Source organism: Chrysemys picta, chromosome 3 (assembly GCF_011386835.1).
Source record: "Chrysemys picta bellii isolate R12L10 chromosome 3, ASM1138683v2, whole genome shotgun sequence".
NCBI lineage: Eukaryota > Metazoa > Chordata > Testudines > Emydidae > Chrysemys > Chrysemys picta.
In genome coordinates this window covers 185,245,790-185,263,556 of record NC_088793.1, presented here as the reverse complement: position 1 = coordinate 185,263,556, position 17,767 = coordinate 185,245,790, and the positions used below count along the sequence as shown (strand labels likewise).

The 17,767-nt window shown below is 40.4% G+C and overlaps 1 protein-coding gene across 2 annotated transcripts in view; it reads left to right on the top strand.

The window, feature by feature from the left end:
• EFEMP1 (EGF containing fibulin extracellular matrix protein 1) overlaps positions 1–17,767 on the top strand; it is a 76,779-nt gene that overhangs the window by 1,108 nt on the left and 57,904 nt on the right. Inside the window, exons 1-4 of one of the 2 annotated variants that reach the window (XM_065589607.1) lie at positions 368–495; positions 1,297–1,384; positions 4,540–4,588; positions 4,750–5,013. In XM_065589607.1, coding sequence (XP_065445679.1) covers positions 1,301–1,384; positions 4,540–4,588; positions 4,750–5,013 — 397 coding nt within the window. In that variant the 5' untranslated portion in view covers positions 368–495; positions 1,297–1,300. Of the gene's footprint in view, positions 1–367; positions 496–1,296; positions 1,385–4,539; positions 4,589–4,749; positions 5,014–17,767 lie in introns of those variants that run through there. The other variant, XM_005309003.5, reaches the window with a different exon arrangement.

Genomic DNA, 17,767 nt, shown 5'->3' with positions numbered 1-17,767 from the left:
TTCTGCCACGGACTTGGTGAAAAGTTGAATCCTGCCAGATTTTGGCCCCAGGCACATCATGGCACAACAGTGTCACCAACTCTGGATCCGGCACCTGGATGCTGCCGGATCTCCCATTTTCTGACCCAAATCTGAACACCCAGAGAACATGTTTAGCTGCTCCTAGCAACCTTAAAAACCCTGACCCTGATGCACCCCAGTGCAGCAGCACCACAAAAAGCATTTTTTTGTGGCCACAGTATGTTGGTAAACATAAATGAATTCCTTGAAATGAAGGGTCAAATACAGTTGGGTGGTAATAGTGTGATTGGGAAGTTCATGGCCAAAACTCAGCCAGATTGCACTATAATACATAGGGTTCCAGATGATTGTGGTGGATTAAGAGAAACTGCATACATTTAGATGGGAAACTGGGGAGTAGACAGCCAGCATTTAGCCAGATCCAGCAGAGTACATATGCCAAATTAGAGTTGATGGTAGCTTCCTTGTACCTGGGTGAGTGGAGGTCCAGATTGTTTTGGTGGAATAATGGAAGATGGTACAGTTTCTGGGTTTGTGGAAAAATTGGGCAAGACCCAGCAGCACCTAGATTTCAGATTTTTGTGGGACTGTTGCATTAGGTTACATCAGGATCTGGATTTTTAAATTGCAGTCGGAGCAGCTAAACCTGTTATCTGTTTAGAACATGTCGTTTGGGGGACTAGGGCCAAAAATTGTCAGGATACAGGTGCTAAATCTATCATTTTGCAGTGCTGTTTCATCAGGGTCTGGGATTTTTTGGTGCCGTAGATAGGGCTAGACTTAGTCTCTATTTTGATAGTACAGTATGGGGGTTGTTTAAAAAAACTGGCTGGATCCAGGTAAATCCCATTTTTACCTTTTTTCCCCTGGTTCTTTTACCTGTTAGATCTCTCATACACACATTTCTGGTGGGACATGAAATCATTTGAAAATTACTTTTAAAACCAAATCAGATAATTGTGAGGATGTTGTAAATATGTATGGTACTTGGGTTATGTTGTTTTAGAGAACAGACACTTGAGTGTGATGCAGTGTTAATTGTTATATTTTAATGTCTGTTAATTCAGCTGGGGAAAGATAAAACAGACTAAGACATTGCTAAATCTCAGCCACTTCCTCATAATCTAACAAGGGCTCCATCTTGCTCTCCTTATTCTTCAGTGGAAGTCTTACCCTAGTAAGGAATGTGGGATATGCCCCCAATAGCTGGTTATTCTTAGCTTTTTAACAGTAAAAGGTGCTAAAAATTGTTTTGTTTTATTTCTTTCTTTCAAGATTCATGATGTTGACAGTTATGTTCTTAGCTGCTTTCACTCTTACTACAGTAAATTCACAGGAAACTGAAGAAACTATAACATACACGGTAAGGTTTAATAGACTTTGAGATACTTATTGCTTAGCAGGGATTCTTTTCTAAATAACCCTTGACAGAGAAATCATAGTTCCTTTCCAATATAGAGTGTTCAGTTCAAAGTTCTTAGACTAAGGTGCTTTTATAGTGAAACCAAGTTTCAGACTTTGAACTTGGTGGTGATACCTTCTGTTTTGAAAGGTTTATTTAGGTACTGAATTATATGAATTGAACAAAATTATAAGATGAGGCTTTTTCCCTACCTTTGAGAAAGATTTGAACCCTCTGGAAGTATTTTTGTTTTATGGATGCTCAAAATAGGCTGGAAATCATAAATGTACAAAGTAAACGTCATCCATAACAGAAAAGGGTATGACATATTGTTATATGCAATTCTAAGTTCTGTGAAATAAGACACCCAAGCATCTTCAAAATTACAGAAATACTGTATATGACTTATTTAAAACAAACATATTACATTAATTACAAATATATGAAACATCATATATGTCGGCTATTAGTCAAAATGTTTTGCTCCATTTTTGCTAGGAGATTTCAAGGTGTTTTAACAAAATATAAGTACTGTGTAATGGTAGTCTTAAAATGTAATGCTGTATGTAAATTATGAAATTTTCTAGCTGGTATATCGTCAGTGTCAAGAATAGTTTGGAACAATTATTTGAGTGGCTATGACCAGCTGCTAATAAAATATTGGAAATATGTTCTACTCCCACCCTAAAATTGAAGTGATAAGAATAGAGGGGCAGGGCTGTCTCCTTTATATGTTACTTTTTCATCTATGTTTGCTCATTTACTTTTGTAATGAATATCACTGGCAAAGTAATGTTTACATTGGCTTGGATCATGAAAAAAAACACATTTTCATATTTGACCCCAATTACAAACAGGGGCCCTGATCCTGAAACTCGTTTCATGTAGGTGGACTGCTGTTCCTGCACAGAGCCCCACTGAAATCAGTGGGATTCCACACAAGCAGAGAAGTTTTTCCTTGTGTAACAAATTGTAGGATTGTGGCCAAAGGGCCTGAGATCATGCAATTGTTGCTCACATAAGTAGTCTCACTGAAGTCAGGGGACTGCTCACTTCAGTAAGTGCTGCAGAATCAGTCTATATGTTATAATTACTTATGTTACAGCAAAAAAACAATTTATAAAATGTTTAAAAGTGAGATTATGCCTAGTACCCAGGCTCATTTTCCATTTTTTATTGTGTATTCCCTAAAAAAAAAATCTAGCATTCTTCCAGTAAGCTTGCCTAGTTTCATTAGACCATACATTTTTCAAAAGCCTCTAAGTGATGTAGGCTGCCAAGTCCCATTTTCCAAAGTGGCTTTAGCACTTAGAAGCCCAAACCTTATAGAATGTCAGTGGGACTTAGGCTTTAAGTGCCTAACTCACTTTTAAAAATGGGATTTAGTTGCTTTTGAAAATTGTACTATATGCATTTAGGGCCAAATCTTGGTTCCACCGAAGTCAGTGACAAAATTCCCATTGACTTTGATGGGAGCAGATTTGGCTCATTAGTATTAAGTATACATTACTTCTGTTGTGCATCAGCAGGAATTGGGTGATTCAGTACATACATGAATTTGCTTGTTTTCCTTTGGGCTTGGGTTTTCATAGCTACAGTAATTTTTGTGGTGTCAACTCAGCATGTAGTCATTCCTTTAGAGAGCTAGAATTATAATACAATTAGCTGTCCTCTTACCCCCTCCTAACACTAGAGGCTTTTCCCTCCAGCTCACTGCTACATTTGGCAGATCACTGATGTCACCTGTGAATAAACAAAATGTTGTTGTTTCTACTGCTGATTCAATCTCTATTAGTAACAAGTTTCTCAAAACAACTTCAGCATAATACATTGAGCAATATTGATATCAACACTCTGGGTCAAATTTATCCCTGATGTAGCTCCGCTAAAGCCAAGGAGATACAGCAAGAATTAATTTGGCTCACTGTGACTAGCTGATTTATTGAGTCAACTCCTTTTCTGCAACACTATGAGAAATAATATATCAAGCAGGACAGAAACACGTACTACATCTTAGTTTATCTGTTGATGTTTTACATCTGTATCCTCATGCACTTCAATAGCACTACGGTGCTCAGTCAGTTTCCACTAATTGTCATTTGAGATGATAATTAAGCCTCTCAAAAATTAGATCTTGTGTTCTAGAAAATGAATACTTTGGGGCAGAGGGTAGATGCCCTTCTAAAAAGTCCTGGACCTTATCCCTCAAACTCTTTCTCACATTTGTAGTCCATACTGATGTGAATAGATACATGGACTGCATGTTTTTTCTCATTTGAATCCTGCAAAGTCTTACTCACATGAGTAGGCCCAGTGTTGCAACTTACAATTTTATCATGAGTCTCACAATACTTGCTGTTTTTCCTAAAGCCCAAGCTCCTGGAGTCATATGATTATGTAAGAATCTCAACTTTCTTCTTTAAAAAAAGAAAGTAAGTCTCTAGCCCTCCTGGCTGCAGAAAAAAGCTTAAGAGTGTGAACCTTAATGGCTCAAAATCAAGAAGGGAAATAAAAAAGATTTATTATTTTTTAAAATCTCATGATTTGGGGCATGACTCATTCTTTTTAAGATGGCAATACTATAGTTACATTGACATCAACAGAACTACTCCTGTGGGTAAGGCTTGGCAGGATCAAGGTCTTGAACTGGAGTGTCATCTACACTTTTATAAATCAAATAACTTAGGATCTGGTCCTGCGAGATCTTGAGAGCCTTCTGCAACAATTGACTTCCCTGGGAACAGAGGAAGCTCATGTCACCTTAAAAGATCAGGCCCTAAATTTGTCAATTTAGAATAGACATTAGGCCAACATTTAGGAAAGGATTATCCATTTCCTGTTATAAACTACTGCTTACTACTGAAGTGGGCATTCACCCACGAAAGCTTATGCTCCAATACTTCTGTTAGTCTTACAGGTATCACAGAACCCTCTGTTGCTTAGTTTTGTTACACAGCAGTATTGCACTGAGATCTATTTCCCTGATATTATCAAAAATATATAACCAGCCTGGTTATTGTTTGTTCAGAACACAATTTTCTGTAGCAATAGCAAGTGCATGAAGTATTTAAAATATTAATTCATCGGTCATTTTTCTGAATCTCTTTTCTATACAGCAATGTACAGATGGCTATGAATGGGATCCTGTCAGGCAGCGGTGCAAAGGTATAGTAAATCTTTACAAGTGAAAGAATTCTTATCTTCTACATCCCCTGTTTTGACATTTTGGACAATACAAGTGTGCTTGCATGCCTTGTTACATTACTTATGTTAATGTCTGTCAATGTCCCATTTTAAAACTTGACTTGTGTTGTTGCTAACCACAGATATTGATGAATGTGAAATTGTCCCAGATGCATGCAAAGGTGGGATGAAATGTGTTAACCACTATGGAGGATACCTCTGTCTACCTAGAACAGCTCAAATTATTGTAAATAATGGGCGAGAAGACACAGCTGCTGAATCCACTGGTGGACGAAACAATGTCATTCGACGGACCCCTGCTGATCCTCATCGACCACCTCCAAATCCAACTCACCAAATACAGTGTGCAACTGGGTATGAGCAAAGCGAGCAAAATGTGTGCCAAGGTAAGCAACTGCCTTCTGTTAACCTTTACATTCATGCTCAAAGTGAATGATAGAAAATCATATGTACATACAACGACAGCAGTGGAGTTTTGTCCTTGCCAGCAATTGCATTGCTACATCCTAGTATAGTACACATATATTTCCTCAGGATGTTCTTTAAAATTTGTCATTTATATATTTCACTGTCATAGTTCAAGGTAACAATATTTGCGATTTTCTGCATCTTTACCAACTCTGGTCCTGCTCCTGCTCCCACTGATGTGAATGAGTAGAATCAGTCCTACTGTTTATACATCTTCATTTAAAATGTAGATAAGCAAATTCAGTTGTATTAAGCATCTTGGATTACGTTAAATGTGTCTGAGATACACTGCATTGAAGAAAGTAGGAAAAATAGTACCTGAGAAAGCAAGGGGTAGTCTTCCAGTTTCAGAGATTTCCTTAAACTATATATTTTCTCTAATTAAAATCTGAATGCATGAAAGATTAGTTGCACTATGAACTTTACCTTAGACTCAAACTATAATGTAGAATGTTTCATATATTTAGATCACATTTGCATACAGTCTCTATCTGAAAGACTAGGAACCAAACATCTGAACAACTTGTGCTCTTCCGATTTTAAAAGAGTAGATCGGCTGAGAGCCTGCCAGATTACTTCCAATATGAAGGTTAGCTAGCCTGTGAAACTATGGCAATGAACAACATCCATATGAGTGTACATACACCATGCACAGTTCCACAATTCTCAGAGTATTAGCAATGCTAATGTTAATTCAAGAGTCAGACTTGCAACACTATTCTAAACTGAGATGGTTTCTCATTTGTTATTTGTTTAAATAGTTAACTTGAACATCTGTTACTTTTAGGAAGTATACATTTATGAAAGAAAAGATGTTGGGCTAAATTCTGCCCTGGATTCATAAGCATTGTTTTCAAGCAAGTCAATAGGAAACTTGTGGAGAACTCATAGTGCCCACTGAAACTTGGCCTGTTCATTTTTTCCATCCTCTGGCTTCAAAATCAATGTAATCATATAAAATAATAGTAAAGTGGCTATAATCAGGGCACGTTGTGTTACACAGCTGTAGTTCCTTTCTTCTTAGTATTCATTTATACAGTACCAACACCATTTACTTACTAATAAGTAGAAGCATAGTTATTATAATAGAAACTGTTTTTAGTTACTACCATAAATCAAAATTTCAACAATGATGCTTCGTCTGTCTGACCAGTGTATTTTATATCTTTAATTTCAGAATTATGGTACATGGAACTGAACTTAATGTGACATTTGTTAACATTCATTTTGTTGAATTTCAATGTTATTTCAATTTAATGGATTATTTAATATATATTATAGTGTTCATAAGTAACTCTAAAATGTTTTAAATAGAAGTGTGTTTCCTGCTACATACTTTTTTGGTTTACAATTACTTAAGGTGCCAGTGTGGAAGTGCTTAATTTTATGTAGTATTAATGCCTTTACTGTGTTCTGAGTATTTTGAATTTTCATATGAATTTATAAAATTCATGGTATAATGAAGTATTAATTTCGTAGTGTTGAACAAAACATTCTAATTTCTTATACCAGCATTTTTTGAGAGGAAGGGTGCTTGTGGTATTAATATTTTTGTCTCTTCTTTGGCTTCCAGAAAGCTTTCCAATGAAAGATAAAATCAGTTTTGTAAAGGCTTTGTTAACTATAACAATAATTAACTAACTGTGGCTAAAATCTTAACTTTGGCTAATCATGTTGGAGAAGCAGAATGTATGAACTAGTGGCCCCACAGAGGATTTACTTTATTGTTGTTAAATGTTCTTATTGCATATGATAATTGCAGGAAGTACCCAGGGAATCTGACTTCCATATATACAGGGCTTGTCTACATGGCATGGAAAAGTGCCCTACAAGGCAGGACATTAACGTGAATGCGGTACCTTTTAGAGCACACCAGCAGGGTCTATATGGGGAAGTTAGAGAACAACCCATTAGAGCTTTCTACAAAAAGGGCCCTTGTAGTGTACTTTGCCACACTGTGTAGATGAGCCCACAGTCACATTTAAGGATGTTTTATTGTTTAATTAATAAAAAAAAATAGTCCAACTCCTTCTAATTGTTTGCAGATGTATGACATTTTCCTTCCAGTCCAGCAACACTAAATAATATTTTACAACCAATGTGAAAGTTTGGGGACCTCTGTTTAAAACAATAGTATGCTCTGAGGAGCTATATTACTGACATCATGTTGGAGTAAGAAGGGCCTTCTGTTTTAATACACATGTCCACTCCCTTTTTAAACATTGCATAGCTATGGTACGATAATCCAAATACATTCACTTTGGTCTATAAATTTGGAATAAATTAGTATCTAAAAATTAATCATATTTGCATTCAGTTTACTTCAATTTTCAACCAATCTTAGTCAACGGGTAAAGTTTAAAGATATACAATGGGCCTAGATTCTGTTTCTACTGACGTGGAAGGCAAAAGTTTCTTTGACTTCAATGGACACTGTATTCTAAGCTCTTCCTACAACAATGCTGCAACTAATGTGATTAGCAAAAAAGAGAAATTTAGCTATTCATCCATAATATTTCAGCCATTTTTGTTATTTATAAGAAAAGACATGAAAATGATTAAGATATTTCACTTTGATTAGTATCTACTGTCCATATATGGTATAATAAGTACTTCTCAGGTGGCTTTTGCAACATACAATCTACCATATTTATCCAAAAACAAAATCTCTATTCATAATGCATCCTATATCAGATACAAAATACAAAATTGAAAAATAGCATGTTATATGATAGGAAACAGTAGTCTTTTGCCTTAAGTTGCAAAGCAAAGACCTTTATATAAAATGCATACAGTAAAATTAGGTGTCTGATTTAAATTAAAAAACTCAGAAAATTCAGAGTTTAAAAATAATCAATTAGGTTTAAAATATGCCCTTAATTTGCTCCATTTTGTCTGATTCATATAGACAACTTCCACTGACAAAACTGAGTTCATGTTACTTCTAAAACAGCTCTGCCTGTTGCATTCAAATTGTTACTGAATTGCTGAGCTAAGTAGACAAACCTTTATTTAGCATGCTGACTGGTTTCTAGACTTCTTAGCTCTTCTCACACTGGTAAATGTGAGGGCTAGTGGGAGAACATCACCCAAAGAGGGAAGAAGCAGCAAGATTACTGAACAGAAATAGCAGAGGAAATAAATTTTTAAATAAACTTTAACTAACGGCCACCAACATTTATTTATGATACGGGGGAGCAACACATTAAAGTTTTCCCATTGATGTCAATGGGAGTTTTGCCATTAACTTCAGTGGGGCCAGGATTTCACCTCTACTGTATACAAGGAGTATACATATTTTACTTTTACTTTATTGTTCAGATCACTGAGGGCCTGATCTCATTGAAGTCAATGGCAAAACTCCCAATGACTTTGATGGTGCAGGATCTGGCCTATATATAACTATAGCTTTGGCTGGAATGGCATGACAATCAAAATGTACCTTAATGCACTAAGAAACTGCTATGTTTGAGAAGGAAAAATATATTTTGTACCATCCTATCATGAAAGCTCCACAAGCAGCTTGGTAAGCAAACTATTATTTTTCTCTCTAACCTGCCTGTAACCTTTGGTATTATGTACAAAACGTGTTTTTGTAGTAGTGTGGAACAAGCCCTGATTATATGAAAGAGTACCGTGTGTGTGTTACAAATACTTATATTTCATCACTAACAGTATCCTCTATAGCATGTAAGTATTTAATGTGTTCCATCATTATTTTCAGCCTAGGATACAATAGGTCTTGTAAAGGTGCATTTGAGTTTGTGCGTTTTGTTTTGTTTTTAAATTGATACAGTTAGCTTCTATTTTTTGCATAGCCTCTTTTTGTGTTTTTTCTGGTAACAGCCTATACAATTATCTACCACATTCAATCCAGGACTTTACCTAGAGAAGTTGAATTAGTGCTAATTAATGTCACAATCCCTGGACCAATTTGTTTGTTGTTTTTTTCCACACAGAGATTAGTTTACATTATGTACATTAATTACACATTATCGTCTTGACTCAGCAAAACACTTAAGCAGTTGCTTAGCTTTGGCTTCAATGGATCTTAAGCATGTGTTTACTGAATTAGGGCCTATGTTAAGATACCTTTGTGATGCTTTGGTGTTCAAGCCAGGCCAGTATGAGGTTGTGTCACTGCCTACCCTGCAACTCAGGGTGCCTTAAATGCTGTGCTACTGTGGCTTACAACCCTAACACCAACAACCAGCATATAAACATGCAGGTCACACCCTGCCTTCCACTGCCCAGTTACTCTTTGCAGGTTGACCCCAACATCCACCTACTCCCAAATTTCCCCAAACCGTCTGCCCTGTAGTGTCCAGCCCTCTTGCTGAACACTTACAGACATTATTATGTTCGCTGCTTCTTTAAAGAGACAGTGCCAAGCAGCTTATTACCTTAACTGGAGTTAACAAACACTCTATTTGAATCAAAGTATTGGATTGCTTTCTAGTAAAAGTAAAACTAGTTTACTAAACAAAAAGTCATTGGTTTAAGTGATACCAAGTATACGGAATAAGGATAGAAAGGGTTACAAGCAAATAAAAATAAAAATATGCTTCTAAATCTCTAAAACCTAATTTAACAAATTAGAGTCTCTTTTTTCAAAGTGTTTCTCACCAAGTCTCTTCTCCAGCATGGCTGACCAGAATCTCTGGCCAGGACCCTTCACAGAGCTGAAAGTGGTCAGTCCCTTTGGCTTTCAGGTGAAGGGGTTCTCTCCCCATCTCTCTATAGTAGTAAATCTTCAAAATGTATTCTTCTGAAGGGTATCCCCAGATAAAGTTCCGTTTCCCTCCTGGCTGTAGACACCACGTTTTCTGGTGTAGACTTTATGCTGGTTCCTCCCCTTCTGGTGCTTTTTCCAATGCAAATGATGTCTTCCTGCAACCTCCAATACAAATGAGTATCACATAGACTTTGGTCACACCTGGTTTGAGGTGTTGGTCTCTTTCCTCTGTCTGGATAAAACCAGTTTATCAACATCCCTGACTCTCCTGGTTTAAACACACACATTTTAGTCACATGTGTCCAACACCGCCATAAAATTCTTTGTGGGTTTGCCGTACATTCATGACACAAGAACATTAATGAACAGTGAGTTACTAATTTTCTAATGGTATATAACATGCCACTTTTAAGGTAAATATCATGACAATGGTGTGCCAGCTGGCAATGGGGTGCTCTACGGGTCATAAACTTCTTGTTCCCCTTAGCCCATCCTCTGGAGTCGGGTCATCCTGCAAGCATCTGCCATCTTTGTCTGTCCAAGGCGGCACAAAGGTCCATCCATTGCTTCCTAGGCTTTCTTCAGGGTCTCTTTCCTGCCAACATCTCCTTCCATGCTGTCTTCACCAGGCCCTCTTAATTCATCCTCAGTATGTGTCTGAACCAGCAAAGTCACACTTCCTGGATTTTGTCAGTCACATCAATGACTTCGACTTCCATCCTAATGATTTCATTTCAAAACCTGTCCCTTCGTGTAACTTGCATTGTGTGAAGATATCTTGAACACCACTTGTAGGCCATCTCTCTACCAGCCATGCTTTTACACCATGACATGGTGGGGTGCACTATTGTATTATACAGTTGGGCTTTCAGTCTCAGTGTCATACACAACACCTGAGGTGTTATTCAGCACTATTCCAGCTCTCCCCAGTCTGGACTGCGTCTCACATTCGAGCTCACCATCTTCCATAAACCTGCCACCAGGGTACTTGAATAGGTCAGTTTGGTGTAGGCATGCTCCATTAATCTCTACATCCAGTTTCCCTGTGGCACCCCTGCTGACCCACATTACCTCAGTCTTAGTCATGTTCATCCCATACCTGTTTAGCTGGCCAGACCACTGGTTTAATATATTTCCTATATTTAGACACCATTTATGAAATATTTTATTGTTTATTAAAGGGGCACTATCAAGCAGTTAAAGATTAACATTTGACCATTGTTACATGAATAAAGCATTCATATTGACCTCTTCATTGGAAAAGTTGCCAACCTTAACTGTAATGCCGTTGTTCTACTAAGAGTTGTTACACTTTTCTGCTGACATCAGTAAAAGGCTATACTTGCTCACTTACATGGTGAAAGGGTAATAAAAATTGTTGTAATACCCTTTTATTAACATCAATGAACAGGGATAGCCTTTTCATGACAGTACTGATCTAGCATTTCTAAAGCATGTTCAAAGAATCTTTGGAGAATCCTCCTCCCTTTGCTGTGAAATTAATATACCATCATGGTATAATCTTCTACCCTCCAGCAAGGAACTACAATAACTTCTTCATAGAGCCAGAACAAATATTTTTCTTTGGTTCACTTCAAATGGTTCCCTTTTTGCCTCCATTTCTATAAAGGCTCTACACCTAGGAGCAGCACCACCCAGATCCAGAACCCATGCCCCAACCCCCCAGGCCCCAAGCCTCCTCCTGCATTCAAACTCCCTCCCAGAGCCCATGCCCCGCACACTCTCCTGCACCCCAGCCCTGAGCCCCCTCCCGCACCCAAACTCCCTCCCGCCAATGGTAAGTATAACTCTTAGTTAACCGGAATTTTTGACTTACCGGCACCCCCCATTCCCTCAACATCCCAGATAAAGCTTTTACTGTACTAATATTGTACATCAATTGAAGGCTGTATCTAGCTTAATAGAAAACATCTTTATGGAAAGGTTGCTGCAGTCTATATTTCAGTATAAACATCCCCCAAATGGTATTCATTTGGAATTTCACTATTCACCAGTCAAAAGATTATCTTCCTTAATACATGTTGATTTATTTAGATTTATAAGGCTCCAGGCACATTTCTTTTAATTAAAAGTATAGGCCATGTAATATATGAAGCCAAAATCAGAAACTAATGAACCAGAGAAGCCCCTCCGGCTGCCTCTTCCCCTGTGATCCTGATCCTGTTTCTGCTTTCCCCACCCTTGTTGACACTGCAAGAGAGTTCTTATAGCCCAGTTCAGGGAGAAGCAGGACCAGGGTATGCTAAGAGCTGCTCCAGATGGAGAGACAGTACACTTGCATGAGTTTCTCATCTGTTGAATACCTCATTTGGAATACTTTGTGCAGCACTGGTCACCCCTTCTCAAAACAGATATTGCAGAATTTGAGGCAGTTCAGAGAAGGGCAAAGAGAATGATCAAGAGCCTGGGAAAGCTCTCAGATGAAGAGAGATTAAAAAGATTGGAATTGTCTACCTCAGACAGGAGATGAATAAGAGGGGACGTGTTAAAAGTATCTAAAATAATGAATACTCTAAAGAAAGTAGATCGGGGACTTCTGTTCTCCTCGTCTCATAACACAAGAACAAGGGGACAGTCAATGAAATTGAGGAGGGTGACATATTCAAAACCAATAAAAGGAAATACTTTTTGACTTAATGTGCAATTAAATGCAGAAATCACTGCCACAGGAATTCACTGAGGCCAAGAATTTAACAAGATTTTAAAAAGGATTGGATGGATTATTCGGATGAAAAAAAATAACTAGAACATTTTTTGATATAAACCTGATGACTCAGTATTTAAAGCACTGGTGGACAACCTGCAGCCTGTCAGGGTAATCTGCTGGTGGGCCGCGAGACAGTTTACATTTGCACGGCTGTCCACAGCTCCCAGTGGCTGCGGTTTGCCGTTCCTGGCCAATGGGAGCTTCAGGAAGCGGCGGCCAGCACATTCCTGCAGCCCGCGCCGCTTCCCGCAGCTCCCATTGCCCGCGAACCACGGCCACTGGTAGCTGCAGGTGGCCGTGCAAATGTAAACAAACTGTCACGCGGCCCACCAGCAGATTACCCTGATGGGCCGCGTGTGGCCTGCAGGATGCTCACCACTGGTTTAAAGCAATCACTAACTGCTAGAGATCAGGATGAGACCAAATACTGGAGTGACAGAGTACCGCACAGCTGCCTTCCTACCATCAGATTCTTGCACCTTTCTCTGAAGCATCTGGTGCTGGTCATTTTTAGAGACATGGTAGTGGACTAGATAGACCTTGAGTTTGATCCAGTGTGGCAATTCCTATGTTCAATGAGTGCTGTCCATGGAGCTGACATAGATCCTCTCCACTCTCTGTGCACTGGATCTCAGATCAGTCAACCTAGTGAAGAACTGGTTTGTGTATTCATATGGGAGTCCTGTCTCCATTCTGCCACATGAACAAAGACCAGGATTAGATTTTCAGCTTCACTGTCAGCAAACCAGTTTATTTTTGTCATAAAACTAATGTGCCATGAAGAAATCAGGGAAAAGAGAGTAAAATACAGACATTTTTCTGTAACATTATTAAGCTTATGTACAAATAATCATATATAAATCATATATAAATACATTAGCTACCTAATAGAATGTAATGTGTTTCCGTATCAATAAATAGAAATCAAATAGGAAATCAGCAAAAGAGCCAAAGAGTCCTAATGGAAGGAAATATGCACAATACTGAAATATGTTAATTTAGTCATTTATATATTTAATGCCTGGAGTTCAGCTCTCAGACTAGTCTACATTGCGGGGGTTAGGTCGAATTTAGCCACGCTAGGTCAATTTAAAAATGACTGCATCCACACAACCAACCCCGTTCCATCGACCTAAAGGGCTCTTAAAATCAACTTCTGTACTCCTCCCCGATGAGGTGAGTAGCACTGAAATCGAGCTTGCTGGGTCGAATTTGGGGTAGTGCAGACGCAACTCAATGGTCTTGGCCTCCGGAAGCTATCCCACAGTGCTCCATTGTGACCACTCTGGACAACACTTTGAACTCCCATGCACTAGCCAGGCACACAGGAAAAGCCCTGGGAACTTTTGAATTTCATTTCCTGTTTGGTCAGAGTGGCGAACTCAGCAGCACTCAATAGCACAAGTGACTATGCAGTCCCCCCAGAATCGTAGAGCATAGACTGTTTCTACGCTTCCCCTATCATCTCCATCCCTGAGGTTATCGCAGATTAGAAGGCAAAAAAAATGCACTTGCGATGACATGTTTTCCAAGTTCAGCACTGATAGGGCACAGCTTAATGCATGGAGGCATTCAATGGCAGAGGCCAGGAAAGAATTAAGTGAGCGCGAAGAGCGGAGGCAGGACGTGATGCTGAGGCTAATGGGGGAGCAAACGGACATGATGAAGCATCTGTTGGAGGAGCAAATGGACATGATGAAGCGTCTGTTGGAGCTGCAGGAAAGCCAATAAGACCACAGACCCCTGCTGCATCCACTGTATAACTGCCTACCCTCCTCCCCATGTTCCATAGCCTCCTCACCCAGATGCCCAAGAACACGGCGGGGGAGGCTCTGGGCACTCAGCCACTCCACAGCAGAAGATGGCCCAAGCAACAGAAGGCTGTCATTCAAACAATTTGATTTTTAGTGTGGCTACAATAAGGAATGTGGCCTTGTCCTTCCCTCTTCCCCCACCCACCTATGCTACCTTGTCCATTACCTCATTTTTTTAAATTAATAAAATGGTTATAGTTACTTTATTTAAAAGGGGGGAGGGTGGTTGGCTTACAGGGAATTAAAATCAACAAAGGGGGCAGGTTTGCATCAAGGAGAAACACACACAACTGTCACACCGAAGCCTGGCCAGTCATGAAACTGGTTTTCAAAGCCTCTCTGATGTGCAGCATACCTTGCTGTGCTCTTCTAATTGCCTTGGTGTCTGGCAGCTCAAGATTGGATGCCAGGCGATTTGCCTCAACCTCCCACCCCACCATAAATGTCTCCCCCATACTCTCACAGATATTATGGAGCACAAAGCAAGCAGCAATAACAATGGGAATGTTGGTTGCACTGAGGTCTGACCTAGTCAGCAAACAGCGCCAGCGAGCTTTTAAACGTCCAAAGGCACTTCTATCACCATTCTGCACTTGCTCAGCCTATAGTTGAACTGCTCCTTACTACTGTCCAGGCTTCATGAGCAATGGGAGCAAGGGGTAGGCGCGACTGCGCGGTACTGCCAGCTGGGAGAGCAGCCTGAGGCAGAAGCCTCCAGCTCTCATGATATTCCAGGCAGGACTGAATCTCCATGAGACGAAACTTAAAGAAGAGAATGACCTGGAGTCCCTGGCTCCCATTCGGTGCTCTAAGAGGAGGATGGCCATGTCTGTCTGGGCGCCCCTGATCGACCTCACTGAGGAGGATTCCAAGGAGTCCTCCCAAAGCAGCAGTACCATGTCTGCCAGCAGCACCCAGGAGGACCAGAACAGATCCCCGAGTCGTCGCTGGGGGAGCAGGAGAGCAGAGTTGCAGAGGAAGTGGTGGAATACCAGGATGGGAAAGATTTTGGAATTGGGGAGCTCATGTGGGGGAAGATCAAGGGCTTCTCCTGGTGGTCTGCAATCATTGTCTCCTACAGAGTCACGTCCAAATGTCAGGCAATCTCTGGAATGCACTGGGTGCAATGGTTTGGGGACGGGAAGTTCTCCAAGGTTTTAGCAGACAAGCTGGAGGGTCTGATGGCTTTTAGGCAGCATTTCAACCACTCCAGGTTTAATAAGCTGGTCTCCTATCGATGAGCCATACACCATGCCCTGGAGGTTGCTAGGATCAGGGCAGGGAAGACGTTCCCAGAACCCCCGGCCAAGTGGCTAAAAACTAACTTCTGCAACAACAGCAAGGAGCGGGTGGAGGAGGACCGAGCAGAGAGCAAATGGTTTCCAAAGTCACAAACAACAACAGGAGCCTTGAAGACAATTGTTTATCGTGCGGGAGAAAAAACCCAGCCACATTCCACCCGCTGTTTGAGGGGGGCCTTTGCCAGACTTGCAGGGATCGATTCCTGGAGCTCTTCTACATGTACTACGAGGACGGGTATCAGTCCTACTGCACCGTCTGCTGCGAAGGCAAGGAGCTGCCGCTGTGTAGCAATGCCAGCTGCTGCACGTGCTTCTGTGTCGAATGCTTGGAGGTCCTGGTAGGGCAAGGTACCTCGGCCAAGGCAAAAGAGCAAGAGCCCTGGAGCTGTTACATGTGTCAACCACAGAAGTGCTATGGGGTGTTACAGCACCGACCGGACTGGAATGTACAGCTGCAAGACTTATTCACCTTCGGCAAAGGACAGGAATATGATGCACCTAAAATCTAAAAAGGCCCGGACATTTCCCAGAGTCACTATCCTTGATAACAGAACGTCAATGATTGCATTGGCTACTTGGATCACAGCAGCCCCCACAGTAGACATGCCCACAACAGCAGCAGTGACGGTCAGCTGAGCGGGCTCCATTCTTGCCGTGGTATGGCGTCTGCACGGGTAACCCAGGAAAAAAGGCGTAAAACGATTGTCTGCCGTTGCTTTCACAGAGGGAGGTGCAACTGATGACGTACCCAAAACCACCCAAGACAATATTTTTGCCCCATCAGGCATTGGGAGCTTAACCCAGAATTCCAATGGGCAGCAGAGGCTGCGGGAACTGAGGGATAGCTACCCACAGTGCACCACTCCGTAAGTCGATGCTAGCCATGGTATTGAGGACGCACTCCGCCGACTTAATGCGCTTAGTGGGGACATATGCAATCAACTTCTATAAAATCAACCTAATTTCGTAGTGTAGACATACCCTGAAACTATAATTGTTTGTTCTGCAGTAGCATCTACAGACCTTAATGAGGGTTCCATTGTTCTAGGCAATGTACACATATAGAATGAACAGATGGTCCCTGTCTTACAATCTAAGACCCTGATGCTGCAAGCACTTACACATGTGCAAATGAATAATCAAGTGCTTTGCACTTTACACATGGGGCCTAAAGTGGTTTCTTCCTCAATTGCTTTTCTTTGGATTTGATTCTTTAAAGTTTTAATGAATATCTCTTGTGTCCAGTGTAGCCAAAACATGGTCTCAGCAACTGATGGTTCGCAGAAGCTAAGTGGGCCTTTTGGGTTCCATATGCATGCCTCATCTGTGACCACATGGTGCCAGATGGGCCATTGCACATTGACCCCACCCTGAGGAAGAGGCGAACGCATGACAGTTTTGAACTGTAGGCTAAGAGAAAAAAAAATTAAAGAGACCAAGGGGACAATCTGGGTTTTTCCCAGACCAAGTACTCCATTCTGGGGGTTCAGCCAGGTAGAAAAATATATCTTCATTGCCTGAAAATAAGAAAAAATGGCAATGGAGAGGAGGTTTTATCCATAACATTCCAAGCTGAATAGCCATGGGCACGGGATCTATCACAGGCTGACGTATTCAGAATACTGCAGAAACGTACTTAACACACACACACACACACAAAACACTCCTGCTCCATGCAGAACCTCCTTTACTCTACAACTTCAGATTCAAGATGGTATTAATATCCCCAGGAGATACAAGGATGGAGAGACAAGGATGGAGAGACTGATGGCCCTTAGAATCTGAAGTGAAAATAGGCAGTTTTGCCCATGCTTCTGTCTCTGTGTTTTCAGAGCATGTTAAGAGTAAACTAGGCTTGTTAACACATTTTTAAATATTCTGCTTCCATCTGCAGTATTTCCTGCATAGGCTTTATAGTTTACATTAAAAATCATTTACCAAGGAAGTCTAAGAAAATAGTGATGCACTATTTTGATTCTAAGATATACAGATAATCTACAATTGAAAATTACTACGTGTCTTTGTGTATGTGAACCTACCAGTTTTTATATTAATTTGAAAAACAAAATTTCTCTGTTCAGTTCTTGACATTAA